This window comes from Engystomops pustulosus, chromosome 4 (assembly GCF_040894005.1).
Source record: "Engystomops pustulosus chromosome 4, aEngPut4.maternal, whole genome shotgun sequence".
Taxonomy (NCBI): domain Eukaryota; kingdom Metazoa; phylum Chordata; class Amphibia; order Anura; family Leptodactylidae; genus Engystomops; species Engystomops pustulosus.
The window spans coordinates 140,624,440-140,639,402 of record NC_092414.1 but is presented as its reverse complement, the minus strand read 5'-3'; the positions used below and the strand labels follow the sequence as shown (position 1 = coordinate 140,639,402).

The 14,963-nt window shown below is 39.3% G+C and overlaps 1 protein-coding gene across 3 annotated transcripts in view; it reads left to right on the top strand.

Moving 5' to 3' along the window:
- The window catches only part of TLN2 (talin 2), a 148,433-nt gene that overhangs the window by 65,228 nt on the left and 68,242 nt on the right, over positions 1-14,963 (top strand). For all 3 annotated transcript variants that reach the window (XM_072147781.1, XM_072147780.1, XM_072147779.1), the window contains exons 3-12: positions 5,469-5,634; positions 6,044-6,141; positions 8,769-8,898; positions 9,270-9,422; positions 9,526-9,668; positions 9,812-9,939; positions 10,443-10,506; positions 13,253-13,357; positions 14,190-14,345; positions 14,629-14,730. In XM_072147781.1, coding sequence (XP_072003882.1) covers positions 5,499-5,634; positions 6,044-6,141; positions 8,769-8,898; positions 9,270-9,422; positions 9,526-9,668; positions 9,812-9,939; positions 10,443-10,506; positions 13,253-13,357; positions 14,190-14,345; positions 14,629-14,730 — 1,215 coding nt within the window. In that variant the 5' untranslated portion in view covers positions 5,469-5,498. The remainder of the gene's footprint in view (positions 1-5,468; positions 5,635-6,043; positions 6,142-8,768; positions 8,899-9,269; positions 9,423-9,525; positions 9,669-9,811; positions 9,940-10,442; positions 10,507-13,252; positions 13,358-14,189; positions 14,346-14,628; positions 14,731-14,963) is intronic.

The window sequence follows — 14,963 nt, the reverse complement described above, 5'->3', positions numbered from 1 at the left end:
CTCCTTGAGGTGCAATCTTTCTAGCTGCGATACTCTTCCCTGGCCAGTTTTGTGCAGTGCAATGATGGCTGAATGTGTTTCTTTAGATATAACCATGGTTAACAGAAGAGATACAATGATGCCAAGCACCAGCCTCCTTTTAAAGTGTCCAGTGGTGTGATACTTAATCATGACAGATTGATCTCCAGCCCTGTCCTCAGCAACACCCACACCTGTGTTACTGGAGCAATCACTGAAACGATGTTAGATGCTCCTTTTAAGGCAGGCCTGCAATGAAGTTGAAATGTGTTTTGGGGGAAAAAGTTCATTTTCTAGGCAAATATTGACTTTGCAATTAATTGCTGTTAAGCTGATCACTCTTTATAACATTCTGGAGTATATGCAAATTGCCATTATAAAACCTGAAGCAGTAAAGTTTGTAAAACTTTAACATTTGTATCATTCTCAAAACTTTTGGCCATGACTGTACACTGTCAGCACAACTTCCAGATCCAAATCTCCAGAAACTTACAATAAGAAGAGAAGAATCAAAATCTATGGGGTCCAACATCTTTAATCTACCAATCAAATATAGCAAATGAGAGAGGCTGTAATGAAAGGCTGAAAACTTGTTTATAAATGAATAAACATTGTAGCATCCCATGGATGCTGCTGCCTCTTTTACTTTTGTGGAAGTTTCTCATGTAAATGTGTTCAGGGATCCATTGTCATACCTCCCAAATTTTGTCGGAGAGAAAGTAAGATAAAAGATGCGTTATGGAAATTTTGTTTTCACCGAAGTCGCAGCTTGTGCTTTGTCCCTTACTATACCCCCACACAGTATAATTTCCCTCTTAGTCCCCTCCATGTCCCTCTCACATTGTAGCCCATCTGATATTGTGTCCCCAGCTCCCTTCATATTGAAGTCCTCTCTTATTGTACCACCCAGAAGGTCTCCACCTATTATTGTGCCCCCACACCACGAAGCTCCACCTATTATTTTGCCCCCCTACCCCTGTTGTGTCAAGTACAGATTTGTGGCATGGTTTATGGCATTGTGAACACAAGTGTGTCACAAGTTTTCTGGAATTTGATCAAAGAATATGTGCATACTAGATGGAAGATGCACTTACCCTTGAACCCTAATATTTAATCATGTAGAAGGGAAAGGGGGTTAGGATACCAGACATACAATACATTTAGACTCGCACACTTTCTTACTGGTGGCTGTTTAATGAATCACTGGATCCAGATGTCTGCACCATACAATTCAGATATTTGGTAAGTCTAGACAGGCTGGAAACCTTGCAACACAAAGAGAAACAGGCAAAGTGTTTGAGTGGTAATAAATATTTTCCAGATTGGATATCATAGAACTACGGTAGCCTCTCCTTTTTGCTTGGCTCTCGGTAGGGTCTCTAGGGGCATTGCAGCAATGATACACACCACAAGTGCAGGTTTATAGCATAAAGCTCTCTAACTAATTGTATCTCCCTTCAAGTCTTATTGAGCATCGGTCCAGGCTAAGGCCAAGAGTATTAGAAGCATTTCCCCTACCAGGGCACCACCTGTTAGTTGATGTAATTGTGAGAGGTAACCATCAAAGCAGTGCTCTGGGAAGTTACTGTTATGAGTGCTGTAATTTATTCCATGCTATATGTTATTTGTTGGAAAGTAAAGTAAAACTTCCTCCAGTAATTTGCCCCATTCCCCTTCCACCCAGTCTGTAGGATGGCGGCAGAGCTGACTCCCCAGCACATACCTATTACTGGGCGGGACAGACCTTGAAAACCTTCACTGTGCCGCTGGATCTGGTATGGTTGGGAGGTATGCCAATGTAGTGTTTTCTGTTCATTCTGTCCAATTTTTCAGTTTTCTACATACTTTTGTAACAGTGGGTCATTGTGCCTTTAATACCAAAAACCTTGCAATGCTGGTTAGTATACCAACTACACATAGTAACACATGTAGAAAGTTGGGAGGGGAAGATTATATAACCTTAGTAATCGCTCCCACCAATTCCTTTCTCAAGCACACATACATTTCTAAGGCTAATATTCAGACAACTTGTGCAATGAAAATATATATATATATATATATATATATATATACAGGCAGTCCCCAGGTTATGTACAAGATAGGGTCCGGAGGTTTGTTCATAAGTTGAATTTGTATGCAAGTCGAAACTGTATATTTTATAATTGTAGATCCAGACAAAAGAAAATTTTGGCCCCAGTGACAATAGGAGTTTAAACATTTTTTGTTGTAATGGGACCAAGGATTATCAATAAAGCTTCATTACAGACACCTTAAAGCTGATCACTGCACTCTAGGACTATAGTAAAGCATCCAAAGAGCTTCACCAGAAGTCAGAGGGGTCTGTCTGTAACTATGGGTTGTCTGTAAGTCGGGTGTCCTTAAGTAGGGGACCACCTGTATACATATATATTTGGTTGTTTTTCTGACAAATAATATTCCAACTAAGGGTAAAAGGCTGATGGCATAAAGTGCTACTGTAGAAGTCATATATTTCAAGTTAAATTCTGTATGAACCACCAGCAGAGGGCACCCGGCAGAGTACCCTACCCAATCTTTATAGTGGGAACCATATATCTAGACATCATTTGTTCACTTTCTCTGTATCTAAAAAGGACACAGGGGTTCGAGGCTGAAACCAAAAATCTACATTGATCAGACATAAGGACTGACTTTGGTCTAAGAATGAATTCCTTCCTCTTATTTGTCTCCCTTGGTAATGGCTTTCTAGCAGTGATTCTGCTGCAGCGGTCTCATTCACACATCTCTGATCAGTCGATGTTGACATTTGTCTGCATCTTTAGCTCATTGAAGCATTCAGTTGTACTAATATGGGGAGTTGTGTTTTTTTTTTGGAATTTCTAAAGACAGTGACATCAATTTACTTGTCCTCTGATGTATTCTGCCCTGGTATCAAGATCCTTATAAGAACTCGTTTCTTCAGTTAATATTAAGTGATATGTGAAAAGATTTTGAATTGTGGAGCCCGTCAAGTCATGATAATTTAGATGCATTCTATTTACCGGTGGTATGTTTTTACTTATCTCATTACTAAATTTACTTTTGTGAAAAAATCTTTGCACATGATAAAAACTAGATATATAAAAATGGAGACCCCACCACCCCATAGCAGTTTGTCTGTTTGAAAATATAGCCAGAGTTGAAGAGGTGAAATATTTCTTCATACAATGGAAGGTACTTCTATAAAAGCGGCTCTTCATGTGATATTGTTTCTGGACTTGTTATCCCTTATGTCATGCAGCCAGGCTGGAATTACAAATCTTATGTTCATGATACTGAGCTTTGTGCACTGCTGCCGTCCATCCCATTCTATAACTTTTACCTAAAAGGAATATAACCAATACTGAACTGTATGTAGTCCTATAGAGAAACAATGGTCAGTTTGGCTCTCCGGCGCAAGATTCCAAAATAATGAATGGTTTATTTCCCTAAAAAATAATAAAACAGGAGGCTAGTACAATTCAGTGTACGTTTTAGTAAGTGTATGTTACTTATTATTATTATTTATTTATTTTTTATAACACAGAAAAAGCCCAGGGTTCTTGTATATGGGCTGAAGTTATAATGACTTCTCACCCCCTCATATAGTGTATCAAAAGTCTTGTAGAATTTCCTCTATTTTGTGAAATCCTGATTGTTTAACTATAAAAAAAATTGGTTAAAATGAGTACACAATGGTCATATTCTGCCTAAGATTAGTTTAGAGGCTTCAGGGGTAGGGTCCATCAGACACTGTAGCACCTGTAGCACTATCCGACGATAGTGCAATCCGTGGACCGTTGGTAAATAAGCCCCAGTGTACTTTGGAAGGAAAAACCTCTGCTGACCTCTGGTAAAAATGATCAATGCCTTAAAAATGTTAGCAGCACAAACTAAAATGTTAGCTGCACAAACCAGTACAAGTGTAGCATACCAGTTTGACACCAGTTTTGTTTGATTTGGTTAATGTGTGGGGGGGGGGGCTTGTTGACCTTTTGACCTTAACAATTTTGTTAATATCTTTAAAACAAAAGCAGCACAAATGTAGCACAATTGATTGGCACCAGTTTTGTTTGATTCTGGTAATGTTGGGGGGGTGGGCTGGTTGACCTCTGATGACCTCTGAAAACGTATTAATATCTTAAACGATAGCGGCACAAACGAAACTTTCTGCCGCACAAACGTTTGACACCAATTTTGTTTGATTTGAACAAGGTGGGGGGCCAACTTCACTCGGGTCTATTCTCTGGTTATTTTCACATGACTTTGGAGGAAGTATTTTAAGAAGTAAAGGGCAAGATTTCACATGAGCAATTCTAGAATGGACATTTGTTTTGCAATTATTACAATACATACACTTCCTGGTCAAAAATAAACAAGATGCTGAGTGATTTGGTGACAGTGATGTGGCTTCTATCCTTTAATGGTAATGAGGGCTGCATGTGCTTCTTGTTAAATTAATTTCTTCTTGGAATCTTTCCCAGAGGAGAGGGTGCATTGTGATCTGCTGCTGCACTCTCACAGCTCTCATCAGAAGGTCACAAACAGATCAGGCTACTTGTTACTGTTCTTCAGATGTTACCGCTCGCCCCAGCAGTGACCATGTTACATCTGTAATCCACTTTGTAGAGCAATATTATTCTTTTTCCCTTTCACAATCCTTGCATCTCTCTGGTGACAATTTCTGTCCACTTTTCCTTTTATGATGCTGCAGCTCTCTTTTCTTTATCCTCTTATCTTTGTTTGTCCTCCCCTTCCCTTTCAAGCTCATGGCCTGGCTGTTACATATTCTTCTGCTTTATCTCTTTTACTTCATTGCTGTCCCTCTTCCTGAGCTTGTATCTTCTTCTTTTTCCTCAGATCATTTTTTCTTTTGGCTGTGTTCCCACCCTATCTGTGTAGCATGATGTATTTCACTGTAAATGGAGACCACAGCAAGATACTTTTGGACACTAAGCATTATTATTGATCACGAGACTGTAATGTAGCAGGTAATGTTTTTTAGGGTACCACAATTTAGCATGAAGAATCATGACTTTAGGGGGGGTCTTTAACAGATTATTGTTGAGGATGTATGATTAGTGTTTTATATGTTTTCTCAGTTATGATCTGTTCCTTGTTTTGACCGCAAAAGCGTAATTGGAAAATCTAAACGTAGCAGTCTAAACCTATAGCATTGGGAAACTATAGCTTATAAGATTTGGACTAAGTACTACGTGGACAATGTTGAATAATACACACACACATATATATACACATGTATATGCAGATTATATGCATATGTATGTATATGCATATAATCTGTCTGCTTTATATATCGTTATATCTGCAGACCTGTTTTACTATCAATATTGTGCGGATATTGTGTATGTATATGTAGCTATATAAGTGGATGTACAGTATTTTCTAAATGCATTATATGTCACATTATTAACTACATGTATTGCTTACAGTGTGCAGGTTTTGTCTGGTTATCAGTTACCATGGTTGCCCTGTCGCTAAAGATCTGTGTACGTCAGTGCAATGTCGTCAAGACTATGCAGTTTGAGCCGTCCACGGCGGTCTATGACGCCTGCCGGATCATCCGTGAAAGGGTCCCAGAGGCTCAGACAGGACAAGGTACGGTATTTAAACCCATTTTTTCCAGGCTTTTTCTTATTAAAGTAAAAACTGTGAATAGTAGTTTTGCGTATTACTTTATTTTGTATTCTACAATAATTTTCTATACACTTATGGTATCAAGATTTACACTTCACTTCGTAGTCTACAATTGTATATTGACTATAAGGAGAACAACAAGTTTTAATTCTCATTCATTCCCATCGCCATAACTTTCTTTATGAACTTTTCTCTGTGCCTTCTCCTTGTATATTTATGCCTTTTCATATGGTTTCATTGTTGGTAACGTGTCTTGCTATCACAATAGAGGTTCTTGTTCAAGGAAACAGTGCTTTCTTGTGCTGTGTCCAGCTACTGGGCACATACCCCACAGCTTCTGTATGACATGACCTCTTCCCTTTGCCCACAGCATTGGACTTTGGTCTCTTCTTATCCGATGAAGATCCGAGGAAAGGAATCTGGCTGGAGGCTGGCAGGACCCTGGATTATTATATGCTAAGGAATGGGGTATGAGCTAAAGCATGAGCCTGTATTGCTGGATTGTACATGTAACCAGTTTGATACCAATACATGGGAAAATGAAACTGGCTGAGTAATTAAAAAATTATTTGCAGTGCAGCAATTTTTCTTCTCCAGAAATACAATTCTTTACTGTAACAGTGAAACACTAGAGTAGCAGTAACAGTTAGAAATTTTAGGTTTACAGAGTGGTTCCTTCAGTATAAATTAATCTACATCCTTTGGTTCCTGCTCTCTGCTCCTTGCTTTTACTCTTTATGCTTTTAACAAAATCTACAATGAAAATCAAAGGCTACTGGGGCGGTTCAAACAGCCTCTCCGTGTTGCAGACTCACAACCTGTTACACTGTTTCACCCTCTGCTTCTGCTTGGAGCTCCCCCTCTGCCTGGTCTAATCTCACTGCAGCACAGGAAGTTTTAGCACGCAGTGGCAGGGGGAAGTGCTCCTTACACCCTGTAACAGCCTGAAAATCTGGAGCAATGGGATCACAGTGATCAATGGATAAGTGCCCCTGGATTATCCATGTTTGATGGTAGATTTCTCTTAAATCGTAGTTATAATACTTTATGTGTTTGTTATGGTCTGTGTTTGCACAGTGACACAAGGAGAACATACTCCTACAGTGAATAATCCTCCCACACACACTTCTAGCACACATGTTACTGATAATGTTTCTGAACACTAAGCAAGCTGTATTCATCTATTCACATTTGTTGTTGTCAGTTCATAGTGAGGTTTACCTATATATTTTCATTTAGCTGTTAAATCTGCTAAACACCCACATATTATAGGCAAAGTACAATTTTTAAATCCGAAAAGATACATGTTATCAGATATTTTATATTAATAGAAACTGCTCTGAAAGGGAGAGAAGAATGTCCAAATGTAAAAGAACAAACAGTAAATTAATATGGCTTACTGACCTACCACCTCATTAATTATCGCTGTGCTCCAAAAATAATATTTGCATGTCTGAACTGGTACAAGTGGAAAAGAGGCTTACAATGTGAGGGAGAATCGATGGAGACAAATTCATATAGAATTATATCAACATCCGTGTTACCTTATTTTGTCCTAACGTGAGTTTTCATGTTGGGGGGGACGTAAGTCTAATGTATTGGGGCAGCAAGTTTCAGAGTATAGGGGAGATGCACAAGACATGGCGATGGTGAGGATATAATACTTTTTATAAACCGCAAGTCCTCTTTCCATACAGTGAGTTTGAGTAGAAGCATGGGGTGGGGTAGCAAACTGAACCAATGATTAAAGGGAACCTGTCTCAAGGTGTTACCCCACTAAACTACCAGCCTCCTCGGGTACGGGATGAAATGTCTCTAGTACCTAGAAACATGTTACTGGTGTCACACAGGAAATAAGAAAAAATTGGATATCGATATCCCATTAGTCAATAAAATATAACTTTTATTACCCAGTATAAAATGGATATACGTTTATCCTATAGTGTTTTTAAAATTGACAGTCAGTAGTGAGTCGATTAAACCCAGTATTGTGTATTTTTTATGGGTAATGGAAGTTCAGAGTAGTGTAGCTCTCATCAAGTGTTGTACACGTCAAGGGTTTGTCCACTTTTAGCAAATAATAGATGTGGTTTGTGTAAGGAAAAGTTTTATCCAGCTTTCCAATATATTTTCTGCATCCAATTTCTCAGGTTTTTTTCTTTATCTCTGCATGTTGTCCTATTGGAAGCTTCTACTTTTACTTCCCGAGGATAGAATTTTGTCCATGGTCATGCGAGTAACAAGCAGGAGCAGTTACATGGCTCCGATTGCTCTACGTAATAATAACAGCTCATGCAGCTGCCTGTCCATCACATCACCATGGACAGGTTTCTGTTCACTGGCAATAAACATAGAAGCTATCTGTAGCAGAACAGCAAGCAGAGATCTAGAAAACAGAGCGGAATCGATACAGAAGTATATTGGAAAAATATCACCGTATAGACTCGAGTATAAGCAGAGGGTGGGAAATGCATTGGTCACAGCCCCCCGCCCCCCCAGTATATAGCCAGCCAGCTCCCAGTAGTATGCAGCAGCCTGCAGTATGCAGCCGGCCTGCCCCCTGCAGTATGCAGCCGGCCTGCCCCCTGCAGTATGCAGCCGGCCTGCCCCCTGCAGTATGCAGCCGGCCTGCCCCCTGCAGTATGCAGCCGGCCTGCCCCCTGCAGTATGCAGCCGGCCTGCCCCCTGCAGTATGCAGCCGGCCTGCCCCCTGCAGTATGCAGCCGGCCTGCCCCCTGCAGTATGCAGCCGGCCTGCCCCCTGCAGTATGCAGCCGGCCTGCCCCCTGCAGTATGCAACCGGCCTGCCCCCTGCAGTAGGCAGCCAACAGCAAGAGCTGAAGAAAATGAATAACCGGTAATCACATAAATGTTAATAAAAACCTAAATGTACTGATCTGTATATGATTTTTGAGGTTTAACCGTTGTTTTTGTTATGTCATTTTAGTAAATTAGTTATTATTTGGAGATGGATTCCTTCCAGTGGTTAAGCAGTCTTTCATTTATTCATGGCCATTTATTCATTGCTTGTCTTTTGTAAACACTGTGTTTATGACTTTTCATTGCCGTCTGATTCATGTTGTTCTTCTTTCTCAGGATGTCTTGGAGTACAAAAAGAAACAGCGACCGCAGAAGATTCGAATGTTGGATGGAGCAGCAAAAATGATTATGGTGGATGACTCCAAGACCGTAGGAGAACTCCTGGTGACCATCTGCAGCAGGATAGGTAAGGCCATCCTATCATGGGTTTCTTTTAATGTTTCATCCAGAACTTGGAACTGCCATGTTTTATTATCAAAAATATGATGAGAGATCTTATAATATGTGCGAATGTGACATTAGGAAGTGCACCTTACAATGAAAATATGAAGAAGAATATTACCTTGGAAGTGCTGGAGAACATAGTGTTGTAGCATGTCTTTAAATCCTTCTTTTCCTGTGTTGTGTGAACATGAAAAAAATGGTTACAACCATCCATGGCACATTTAGAGAACGGGTATCACTGCTATTAGTAAGTGTGAATGTCCTCTATAAAGGAATCGACATCGGAAATTGGACAATGTAATGATGATGCCCTGCATAACTTTTCTGTATCAGGAATTACAAACTATGAGGAATACTCTCTAATCCGGGAGACTGTGGAAGAGAAGAAAGAAGAACCTACTGGAACACTAAAAAAGGACAGAACCCTCCTCCGAGATGAGAAGAAAATGGAGAAACTAAAAGCTAAGCTTCACACAGAGGATGAATGTAAGTGATAAACAAACCTCCAATATACTTACAATAATAAAAGTAATAGTTTTTCATGAAAACTTGAATAAGTGGGAAATGATTGCGCTACGTGATATTTCAGTGAATTGGCTTGATCACAGCCGAACATTTCGGGAGCAGGGAGTAGATGAAAATGAAACATTACTTCTCCGCAGAAAGTTTTTCTATTCAGATCAGAATGTGGATTCCAGAGATCCTGTACAACTCAACTTGCTCTATGTTCAGGTAATCTACCTAGACAGGTGTGAGGACATTCATTGTATGGTCATCTCTAGAATTTAGCTTTGTATTTTTATCTTATATACCGCTCATTCTTTATGATTGTCATCTTGGCAAAGAGCAGAAATTAAAGGTTTTATTCCCTCTAGGCTCGTGATGACATCTTGAACGGTTCTCACCCTGTATCATTTGACAAAGCTTGTGAATTTGGAGGGATACAAACCCAGATTCAGTTTGGACCTCATGTGGAAACTAAACATAAACCTGGATTTCTGGAGTAAGTAAAGTGTTGGATTACTAACGAGACAAGAAAAGCTAAACCAGAGACTATCAAAAAATAACATCACCGGCTGTTTCCAAATCTTGCGCATGTGCGTTTCTACTGCCCGCTTGTAGCCGTGCACGACATTTGCAGGGAGGCATTATACATTAAATATTTTAAAATGAGATATCAAATGAATGCTTCATTTTTCTCAAGACCTGTGATATTGTTACTTGTGTCCTAAAAGAGAATGTTCTGTTTAACCCTTATACACTGTCCAAACAATAGTGGATAAAATGCTTATCAGCGCGGTTCTGACCAACATTACCCCCACAATCATTAGAATGGGTGTCCGGTAGCCCCTAATTTATCTAGCGTCTGGTCAAACATGCCTCATGCTGCTCCAATTAATGTCTATGAGCATGCTGGAGTTACATTCAGAATGTTTTATTCTAAACATAGGACAACCTCTTAAATGTTCTCGGTAGCAAAATCTGTAAATTTCTCACATTTTTCAGCTTGAAGGAGTTTCTCCCGAAGGAATATATCAAGCAAAGAGGAGCAGAGAAAAAGCTATTCCAGGTACAAATAAGTTTTAAGAAAAAAATTCTTTAATATTTTAAGACCCCCACTAGATTACTGGTGGTAGACTGTCCTCTTATACATGCTCGTTACCTCTAGGGGAAGAATATTTCAAATCCAACGAATGTTACATACACAAGTCATTTATAAATGTTCAAAAAAGTTTTTTATTAATTCATCACATAAAGAGAAAGCCAGTTGGCGAAACACGTGTCGTGGTGACACAGTGTATTCCTCTCTCCACGGTATCGTAATTAGACTCTGGTTGTTCTTTGGACTCTTTTCTTATATGTTTACATCTGTACCTCCTTGCTCCATGCCAGTTCCTTCTATCATACTTCTCATACCGATATTAAGTGTCTGTTTTTGATACTTTTCTCAATTACCTTGGTAATACACTGTTTTTAATATTTGGTTTCCATTATGTTGCTACCTGTCCATTTTTTGTAATAATGATCCTTTTATGTGATGAATTAATAAAAAACTTTTTTGAACATTTATAAATGACTTGTGTATGTAACATTCGTTGGATATGAAATATTTTGAGCATTGGATTATATAGTGGCGCTTGCATTGGTGCCCTTATCCTCAGCTCCCCCCTCTAGGGGAAGAAGGCACAGTTTCCAGCTAACTCCAGGGGCTTTTGTATTGCTAAGAAAATGACTTTATAAAAATAAAAAGTGCCTCATGGCCCCGCCATTCCATCATTATGCACGCCACCCGGCTGCTTATTATTATTCACCCTTCTTTTCCCTTGCGCAACCGCGCTAGTAACCTGCGGGCTGCTATAGGGACAAGTTCCCATATATGTGCGAGAGTCGGCTGTCTGTGCATGGCGGCAGGACAGAGGGATAAACAATAAGCAGCCAGGGGGCATGCATAATAATGAAACAGCGGAGCCATGAAACGCTCAGGTGACGTGAGCCTAAGGGCCTCAGCTTTATTTACATATTTTTATAATGTTGTTTTATCAATATGCTGGAGTTAGCTAGAAACTGTACCATCATGCCCTAGAGGTAACAAGCATGCATAAGAGGACAGTCTACCACCAGTAACATGCTTTGTCTGAGAATCATGTGGTTGGTTTATTTTCATGTTCCAAACACTGAAAAGTATTGTAGTTACATGTGATGTCCGGAGTCCTTGCTTCCCTGTAGGATAACAGTGCCATACTGAAAACATGATTGAGGCACTGTTGTCCCAAAATTATGTGTCGACTTTGTGTATCATATGTAAACAATGTGGCGGTCATGAAATGTGAACATCATGTGATCAGGGTTTCACAGACTAAGGCTACATTCACTTGTATGCCCGCCATCAGTACCGTAGAATGGCAGGCATACATCGCTGCTCACCCCCGCCCCTCTCCATAGGAATATACAGTGCATAGCGCTGTATTCCATAGAAAGATAGGACATGTCCTATCTTTCTATGGGCTCCGGAACGGTACAGTGCCATACGTGTGCTGTGCCATACCGCTCTCATACGGTGCCGCGAGGCCATTGAAATGTATGGGGGACGTATATATTCGTAGTGTGAATGTAGCCTAAACATGTTTTACTCAGGTAAAAATCTCTCACTGAGTGCACTGTTCAAAAACTTACAAGTCAAACCCACATGTTTTTTTCCTGTTATTTTTCTGTGTATGTTTAGTTTTCTACTACTGGTCTCCAGGCACTGTATGGGCTACTCCTCTGGACATTCACGTTTAATTTAAAGGGACTTTATTTTCACTAAAGACAGGTTGCAGGAGTCCATTGCAAATATGTCTTTCTGCTTTCTCTAAGCATTTGCATAACAATATAATTGTGTGTCGTAACTTACCTTGCACCCCGACAGAATCCTCTGTTAAGTCCCAGGGGTTAGCTTTGTCTGTGCTACAAGCTCCTCAGATCTCAGACCCCCTCTTTGTGCTCCTGTACAGCTCCTCTCCCACTGATGTCGGCTCACCAGACTGTGAGCTCTGTGAAGGAGCAGGAGGGAGGAGCTGTACAGGAGCAGAAAGGTGGGGGCTCAGCGATAAGCAGTTTGCAGCACAGACAATGTGTTGTATTTTTGAAATATTTTTTTCATGTGTTGTTTTTTTAAATTAATCCAAACCAAAGCCCAACCCCTGGGACTTAACAAGGATTCTGTTGGGTTGCAAGGTTGGTTATTACACACAATTATATTGTAATGCGAATCGTCAGAAAAGACAAAGACATATTTGCAATGCAGTTGTAATGGGCTCCTGCTTTAGTGAAAATGAGGTCCCTGGTGACCTTTAATGAGGTCCCTTTAAAAATGAGGTCCCTTTAATTAATCTGTCATATAAATATTTTTTTTCAATAGCATGTTATTAAAAAAATTTACCTGTGTGAAGATAATTTCCCATATTTGTGGGCATGTTGTCCCTTAGAAACGACATGGGTGTCCTTGGATACGACCACCCCCGCACTCTGGTAGCAGTGGTCAAACTAGCATTATTAAGGTGCCCAACCACCTGGAGCAGCGATGGTCATATCTAAGGACAGCTGTGTATTTCTAAGGGACCATATGACTACATTTATGGGAAATTATATTCACACAGGTACATGTATATGGCAGATGAATCAAATTAAAGGTCAATGTCCAGGCAAGAATACCCCTTTTGTACAGAAGTATGAATTTGTGTAAAGTGCTTTTGCCAGTATTGTACCGGAATCTTGTTATATAAGCTATAACTTTTTTATTTCATTACTCCACAATGTGTTTTCACGGTCACCAGGAACATAAAAACTGTGGTGAAATGACTGAAATTGAAGCCAAGGTGAAATATGTGAAGTTGGCACGGTCCCTACGTACTTATGGAGTTTCTTTCTTTTTAGTTAAGGTAGGAGAGCTTTGTTTTTTATTTGTTTGACTATTATTATTATTTTTCATACAGCTTTCTATACCCAATTTTTGCATGCACCTCGTCTGTACAGAAAAAAAGCTGTGTTTATACATCCATGTATAAGAAAATTCTTTCACTTTACCACTTTAAGTGGTTGATCTGGAAATATAAACTTAAAGAGTTACTCTCGATTAAGATCATTTTTAATATGGTGTCAGAGCGAGTGTTGTGAACATTTTTCTAATAAACTTTATCAAGAAATTCTGGCTAGGCTTCTTTCACACAAACGTTAGAAATTAGAGATAGAAAATGTTCCTGTATAATGTCATCTCTTGTAAACTTACCCCAAGGTGCTAACCAAATATTACTGTGTATTAGTAAAGTTTTCTATATTGCGTTTGCATTGTTTTACTCAGTAAGTGTATTATATGGCAGGGGAGAATAAATCTGATTTCACGGCACATTCTTCCTGCCTCTCATGCATTTCTCTACTTACGTCTTTCATCTCCCTTGGTGCTTTCTTACCTAATTATTATCCTTGTTAAGATTAGATTGTGTAACCTAGACTCTCTTCCTGCGGTCAGATAAGGCAGATTTATTTAAAAAAAAAAAAAAAATACTTGACCTGATTCGTGCCTCATCTCCTTGAAGTAAAATGAGGAGGACCTCGGTTTTGCTTTTAACCACCAAGGATGCAGCCAGCCCACCTGGGTTATAGTCTATAGAAAATGAATTTGGAAGTTTTCTTTAATATATTAAATATATCTTACACGCACATGTACAATAAGGCTTATACATATTTATGTGTTTTTTTGTAATATGTTTGCAGGAGAAGATGAAGGGCAAAAACAAACTTGTGCCTCGATTGCTTGGAATCACAAAGGATTCTGTGATGAGGGTTGATGAGAAAACCAAGGATGTACTTCAGGAATGGCCACTGACAACTGTGAAACGTTGGGCTGCCTCTCCAAAGAGTTTTACTTTGGTATATATTTTTTGGGTTTCCTTAAGATATGTTAATTGCATAAATGATGTAAATGATTAGCTATTCTGTTGTTACCGTTGAGGATTTTATGTAAGTAATTTTGGTTGGGTTTTATAATATTGCTTTTCAGGTCCATCGGGAGATTATTTGCATTATTAATGTTGAGGTTATGTATCTTGTAGAGCTGCCTTTAATATACTGGTTTTATGCTCTGTTGTGGTCCACACAAGGAGATGTTTTTTTTCTGCAAAGTAAATATTTCATTTGCAATATATATTTGTAGGACTTTGGAGAGTATCAAGAGAGTTATTATTCTGTACAAACCACTGAAGGAGAGCAGATCTCTCAGCTCATCGCTGGATACATAGACATTATCCTCAAGAAGGTAACTTGCTAAAATATAAACAGCGTTAGCATCTAATAATGTAAATTATTGCTCCAATTACATTGCAGTCTTTTACAGGACATACTTGTATAACAGCTCCTTTGCTGTTTCAGTTATCTAGCCTTTAGCTATTTTGTACTGGTTAAATGAGTGGGTATTCAAAAACCACAGTGCTTGGTATAGGACAGTGATGGCGAACGTTTTGGAGACAGAGTGCCCAAGCTACAACCAAA